Below are 7,455 nucleotides of genomic sequence, written 5' to 3'. Positions count from 1 at the left end.
GCGGAATGTGTTATAAGTATATAAAATAATCTTGTGAGTATTTAAATATATTGTAGGAGCATATCAAATTTAGACTACGCAAATTATTACGATAATATGTAACGGGGAGCAATTTAAATTAAATAGATGAAGGATGGAGTGTCGATCAGTTTTTTTTTTTTTTTTTTTTTTATAATGGAGACTGAATTGAAACTAAATATAACTTATAGCGAGTTTTCTCCGAGTAATTGATAAATTACATACATTAATTTTTTAACTGTAAATTTTTTAGAATAACTCAAATACGATTATTTTGAAAATAAGTATATCTATTTGCATGAAAATTCCCTTAAATATTTGATGGAAGAAGTCCAAGCAGGGGTGGAAATAGTGTTTCTTACATCCTCATTATTTTTTTCTTTACGCTCCTTGGTTTTAGTCATTTCATGTACTACTAAAAAAATTGATTATTTGTAGAGAGTATATATTCCGTAACAGTAAGACCATAACAAGAAATAATTTTAGTTACAAAATTTATCGTAATAAAAGGTTTTTTATTTGGTCAATGATTTTTTATTTTTTGTTTCTACCATTTGACTGCAACAAATACAATTATTAAGAGATATTGTCCTAAATATATTTGGTACAAATGTCAAACTGCAACATATATATAAGTTTGTTATGAAAAAATATAAAAAATTGATAAATTTGTTTTTTTAAAAAAATAATAATAAAAAGAAAATTGAAAATGTAAATACTTTTACGCTTTGCTTATGCATACATACAAATTTTCAAATCAAACACTTCGAATTCGATTTAAATTTCTCGCCCAAATCGAATTTCACTTTTTGAACCATCGTCGAAGCAAGCTCCTTCGACCCCACTTTGATTCGATCGACGGATCACCATCGCCGGCCTGTGAGGATGGTGGAGTCTCCGTAACCCGGTTGTTATTTGAGTTAATCTATTCGAGATTTCCCGCTACTTGGTGCGTCGGTCTCTATTTGTTCGTGTCTCATCACACTCGGTTGAAACCCGGAGTTACAGAACGGCCGTCGATGGGAAGGTTGGGTTCTTCTTCGGTTATGCTCAGCTTATTTTTCTTTCAATTCTTGGATCATTTGTAAGTCTCAATTGTTGTCATGCTTTGTGTATCTGTTGTGTGGATAGGCTCTGCTCTTGGTGTTTTTGTTTGCTTGTTGTTTGGTAGTCTTGGAGATGATTGAGTAACGGATTTTTGTCTTTATTGGTGGCATTTCAGCCATGGATGAAGTTTGGTCCCAACCTCGACCATGTTATGAGGAAATGCTCAACCCTTCTTATTGCCCTCAAGGTGTTTGTGAAAATGCCTCTTCCAAGTTTTTTTTGTCTATTGATCTTCAGTCTCAATTCCGTTCAGCTTCTAAGATTGGAAAAGTGTTTTGAGTTTCATTTTCCAAGAAAGAAACATCTGATTTGGTTTCTGATTTCAACTTTGCCCTTGTTGGGAAGTTCTCCCATAGCTATTGGTCGTGGAAAGAGCTCTTAGCTTCCTTCGATAACCTCACATCGTCCGGTAAATTTTCAATCCTTCGTATGAATTATAAACATATTTTGATATCAAACAAAGAGGATTATTCTAGGCTTTTTATGTTGATACACCTCTCTTTGCTAAATATATCTTGTTCGGTAAATTTTCAATCCTTCGTATATGTGCTTTACATGTTGAAAAAACAGAGCTTCCTCTAAAATTTCTTAATGCAAACTATGATTCAGTCATGATGATTTCTTACATGGTTGATGGTCAATGATACCTTATCATTAATAGGGAGGTAACCGGAAGAAATAAAATTAAATTGCATTCTCTACAAGCATGACTATCAGTGACCAATCAGTGTAATCATCCACTGCTTTCCATTGATTATGTGTCTTAAGTTGATAAATTGCAAGTATTAGATTGTGCTTTTAATTTTTTTATTGGAACAAGTATTTGATGATTTGTTTGCACGGAGTATTGTTGTTGAAAGACAATTGAAAAATAAAGATTAATTTAGCATGATATTTTAAGTAATTGGAGGCTGAAATGCTAAATTCGAATATAAGGCTTTTGGTTTTGGTACATTTTATGATTCTTGATATATTTGTTCCATAATTTTTTAGTTATTTGTTTATTTTCATTTTCCTTTTAAAATCTCATAGTTTAAGGAGGTAAAGAGGGGTTTCTGGGGAGGACACGTGCTATGTGGATCCCTATCTTTGATTGGAAAAGAACATGTGTTATGGAATAAATTAAAAAAGAAGACAGTTGCCCAGCTGTGGTTAAGACCAGACAGATTATCAAGTTTCTGAAACAAATCGAACATCTAATAATGATGCACCAGGTTCTTGGTCCTCTGTACTAGCCGTAGTGCTGTAAATAAAATTGACATGGACACTGACTGCTTGGCTTACGAAATCTTGTGGGAGTACTTGACTATTGAGGAACAGATTGGGCAAGGTGGGTGTGACTTGTGGCACTGATGGTGATAATAGTATGTTAAGTATATGTCATTGCACATTTCTTCAATATAATATTCTCATCCCTAGGTACTGTTAGGTTAAATTTGTAAAGTTTTTGTAAGGGTGTGTTTGTTTGAAGGATTTTGGTGGATTTCCACAATTCATCCAATTTTTTCCCCCCAAAAACATCAAATCAAACATCTATTTTTTATTTTTTATATTACACTAAAAATCAATTTTACATTCAAAACATCACATCAAACCCTATTTATATCACATCATACAACTATTCAAATTCAAAATTTTTACTATTCAAATCCCAACTCAAAATCCAAACCCCCAAACAAACACACCCTAAATGTTTATGGTGGCATGGCTGCCTTTTATGTTTCGTTACCTCTTACAGTTATATTGTAATTACATGCCGGTTCACGTGGAACTGTATATCATACGTTCTGGTATGGATTAGTATGTTCTTTATCTCTTCCTTTCGAGATTCATTCTTTGCCGCTTCATATCACAGGAAAGTTACTACATAGTGTTCTAGATTTCTCATTCCATTGGTTGAGTTATTTTTTAAGTCTCATTAATTATGCCTTTACAATTGTAGGATGCACTATGTTTAACTTCATTTCTTTTTCTTTTTCTTTTTTTTTTTCTTAATTTTTAACCAAAACCTTCTCCTTAGTTTTTCCTATATTTATGCAATCACTTGCTTGCTTTTCATGTACTAAAGTCTGATACTGATATGATATTATGGAATCTCTATATTATGTAGGATATTGCTGGCAAGACATTTTTCAAACAAGATAATGCAGTATTTTTCTTCCCATGGGCGGTCAGTGCAAGTTCCCATTGTTATTACTTAGAGTAAAGAACTAGTGATTTATAACTGATTTTACTCTAGATAATATGGCCAGTATTCCTAAAATATGCATGCGTACATAGATGCATCTATATTGTGTTTAAATACTCACACTGCACTCATAAATCCTAGCATTAATATATTAATTTCCTTAATATCTATCTATGTTTCTGTTGTGTAGGTTTTTTTATGTCCTGATACCGCACCCATGTTGTTGTTTAGTTGAAATTAGTTTGTTAATAATCTATAAGTTTTTGCATTCCATTGTCTAGAATAAAAGTTTTTCCAAATCCCAAAACGTATACCATGTGAACTGCCGCTTGTGCTGTTTTCAATTCTGTGACCAAATGTTTCCTATAAAGAAAATATGAATGATCTAACAAGAAGCTGTGCATTATGCTTTGATTTTATCAATTGATTGGTAAGTCCATGCATTTCTTTAATAATTTGAGTTGAACATTCGAGAATTTGTCAATTGATTGGTAAGTCCATGAATTTGATTTTTTTTTTTTTTCTTGTTTTATATTGTAAAGGTGCAATTGGGATAGTTTCTATTTCTTCATGCTTTCCATTCTTCAGATACATATACATTTGAATTATCTCCATTGATTGTTATATAATCATCCCTTGTCAAAATCAAGATATAAAACACATGTTGTACTAAATTGTCTTGTCTGATTGGAAAGATGGTTGTAGAAATATTAAGGACATTAAAAAGATGGACAAAAAGATATCCAATAGCTATGGAACCTGTTTTAAAGGTATAATTTTTGACAAATTTATAAGTTGAAGAACTTATGTCAATACCATCAGTGTTAGGACTTGAATCTGGGACTGCCATTTCTAGTCCTGATATTTCGGCATGGTTCTTCTGGTTGTTTTCGTGTTTCAATCTGGTGACTTTCAGGTTGTCATATTTCGAAAATAGGATTGCCTTGAAAATGTTATTGATCTCATTTGATATTAATGATCATAAAATAAGGACTCATGAGATATAGATTCCATGTAACTTGTAAGTAGTAAGTGGTGTACATCGGATGCTAGGACTTACAAATGGTCGATTGCCCCCTGTAATTGAATGGTGAAACGCTGATGTTATTAGAGAAATCAAAATTGATTAAAGAAGCAAGGTGTAGTTTGCCAGAAATTACTGACAGTTGCATGCCACCATGAGTGCCCTTGTCCATTCAAGGATCCCTGATCATTTCCTGTAATGTGAAGCCCCTTCACTTCAATGAATCATATCCAACTCTTAGAATTACTTCTTTGTTTTGTCTGTGCAATAATAGCTCTTAATATCTAGTTAGCACATATTAATGTAGCTATGTTTGCTATCTATGATCTAAGTCTTGATTTCACTTACATATATATTTTGTTTGTTTGACAAATTTTCTAAAAAATACCTGAAAGTGTTATGTTGGATGCCTTGTAGGAACTTTGAAATTCAGCTTGAGATATCAAAAAGGAGTTCCCGCTAGGTACTGTAACTGTTGGAGTACCCATGTTAGTACAAGTTGTTTGCCACGCTCATAATCTATGACATTGATTGTGGATTCCAGCATGGCTGCTAATGACAACTCGGGCTTCCAATCACCAATGGTTATTTCAGACATTAACAAATACAAAATTAGAAGATACACTAGGTATTCATAATTTCGACTTTTAGCAAAAAGTTATTTTACTAAAGTTTAGAGAATGTATGTATTTAACATATACAGATATATGAAATAGCAAACTAAACTAAGATAAACTTTACTTTATTTTTATTTTTTATTTTTAAATCGTATATATGTATGTATCAAATATTTGAATGAGGCTACAATAGTCATACACTACGCCTCAGAGTTTTGTAGCTATTTTTGACTTAATGACAATAAATTCGAGAATTTTTGTGTATCATGTTTTTTGTAGTTCTTTTTAATTGATCAAAAGCCTAATGTATGACTTCTTGATCGATTTGAGTTCCTCATTGTAATATTGATTGATTGATTCCTATTTTAGGGCCTACAGTAGAGGCTTGAGTTTGGTAGCCATGAATTAGGAACAACATTCTTTCATATTATTAACCTAGTTATTTTATGTGCACCACATAAAGACAAAGTTACCTAAATTTTTGCAGAAAATAATTGGCTTTTAGTTTAGATGCATTTTATACATGCATAAAGTTGTCTTATTCGGATAGATCAGGTCATGAAGTATTTTTTGTGGGATCTATAAAGTTGTCTTATTCTAATAGATCATGTCATATTTTATATCTGATTCTAATAGCAGTTTTCAGTATGAACATAAGAGGATTCTATTATAAAACAACAGTATACAACAATATAATACAACCTGTTGCTGGTGTCTCTTATAGGTTGATGCTATATTACAACATATGCATTATATTACATTTCCGATTGTTATATTATGAAAAACATTATAAAACATTCAGCTTCTTAAAGACCATGCAACATTTCCTACATGAATATGCATATTCATGTTCCCATATAGTTGAAAGCTTAAACATTTTAACTTAAATTACTTTTGCATATGAAATATATTTGTAACTAACATATAATGTTTTGTCAAGACGAGTGAATGTTGTTCCTAGAAGAATGTTAATGATAGTAAGAAACGGTTTGGTGTAGATTGGAGCACGTGTGCTTTTGCTTTCCCGGAGCTTGGAGAAACGTGTTCTCGGTGAAGGTGTGTTGTCCCTCCTTACACCAGGTTTGTTAAAAACTACATAGCAGTTGATGATTGTGTGGTTTTAGATCTTGTTTGATAATATACTAATAAATTTATAGAGGTAACAACTAACTTTAGGGTTTAGTTTATTTGGGTAGGAACAATAATATGATTATGAGAAATTTCTTTATTTAATTATTGTGTTGTTTGGTGATTCCAACAATAATATTGGCTTGACAAAGTATTTGTCACAGTTGTTATGGTTCCTGAGACCCCACTTATACACCCTAAGAATGTCCGAACGAAGATCCTTGGCGAGGTACTCGTTGGAGATAACATTGAATGGACATACCAACATGTATGTATTTTTTTTATTAGTTTTACTATTTAGGGAACTAAATGATTTAAATTGTAGTAATAAATTCTTATATATATTGGCTTCTCATTGCAGCTGGTTTGCCGCCCCTGATTTCTTGCCTCTGTGATTCTGCAATTGACGAGCTTGATCGTACGAAGTAGTTGTTCCTAGATTTCTTCAAAGATTGTATTTTCCGTTGATGCTGGATTGAACTTCTTAAGTATTATATTTTTAATTTGGGGATCTTGTATTAGTTAGTTGTTATGATGGTTTAGGGCATGGTCATGGTTAATGATGTTTCAAAGTACCTATGACGGTTATATTTCTACTTTTGTCACGTCTATGAACGTCATTGGATTGACGTCATTTTGTAAGACTTGTAAAGCTTTTTGGATTATCTATATAGAATTATGCTTTTAGTTATTTGTTACGCAGCTGGGTCCGTTACAAATACGACGTTGAGTGCATTTTCTTTTGTGGCACTAAAAACTTTATTTGACACAGATATTCCATTTGTATTGTATTTTTTGTTACGGATATTTCTCGGAACAAAAGGAGTTTCACGGTGACATATCTTTCGTACTGCTTTTTGTTACGAACTAGTTTCGTTACACAAATCCTCTGACATTAGTTCTACTTTTGTAGTGTATTTTTTGTTACAGAGATATTCCATCACAAAAGGTTCTCTAACAATATTACCACTTTTGTATCGTATTTTTTGTTACAGATATGTCGCATCGAAAACATAATCAAACCTTTTGTTGCGGCTGAGAAACGTAACAAATACATTTAGCACGTGCATATTAAAGGCGTTGATTGCCGGTTATTTGTTGCGACTTTTGTCACAACAATTACTTTTTGTACCGCGATTTTTCGTAGCGGTCAAAATCCGTAACAAAGTTGACACAAAAGACTTTTTGGCACAAAAATTGAGCTTTTGTTACGAAATTGTGACCGGTACAAAAAGTCAATTTTTTGGTAGTGACACCATGGACTGAGCCGATCTTAGTGTCCCTAACGCTGGAGAAAGTAAGATCAATGTCGATGTTCATATTCAGGACTGTTCTGTATTGTTTCAGACAAGATTGGTGTGAAACGGGAGTCG

At 32.5% G+C, this 7,455-nt stretch overlaps 1 protein-coding gene across 11 annotated transcripts; it reads left to right on the top strand.

The window, feature by feature from the left end:
- The first annotated feature begins 769 nt into the window (after positions 1-769).
- On the top strand, positions 770-6,773 carry LOC127239973 (uncharacterized). 11 transcript variants are annotated; one of them, XR_007836277.1, is made up of 8 exons: positions 770-1,045; positions 1,241-1,534; positions 2,158-2,455; positions 3,236-3,274; positions 4,755-4,800; positions 5,953-6,034; positions 6,247-6,350; positions 6,444-6,773. XR_007836277.1 is itself a non-coding variant. In XM_051258376.1 (8 exons), the coding sequence occupies exons 2-8, from the start codon at positions 1,247-1,249 to the stop codon at positions 6,475-6,477; spliced, it is 480 nt and encodes a 159-aa protein (XP_051114333.1). In that variant the 5' UTR covers positions 770-1,045; positions 1,241-1,246; the 3' UTR covers positions 6,478-6,773. The 11 variants fall into 11 exon arrangements, 2 of the variants coding, with proteins under 2 accessions (XP_051114333.1, XP_051114334.1); XR_007836273.1 differs by having other exon boundaries at positions 4,755-4,965; XR_007836274.1 differs by having other exon boundaries at positions 3,236-3,295.
- The last annotated feature ends 682 nt before the right edge of the window (positions 6,774-7,455 follow it).

The sequence above is a fragment of the Andrographis paniculata genome, unplaced genomic scaffold, assembly GCF_009805555.1.
Source record: "Andrographis paniculata isolate CXL003 unplaced genomic scaffold, ASM980555v1 Contig78END, whole genome shotgun sequence".
Classification (NCBI taxonomy): domain Eukaryota; kingdom Viridiplantae; phylum Streptophyta; class Magnoliopsida; order Lamiales; family Acanthaceae; genus Andrographis; species Andrographis paniculata.
Note: the sequence above shows the minus strand (reverse complement) of the source record. Positions and strands in the feature narration are given on the sequence as shown.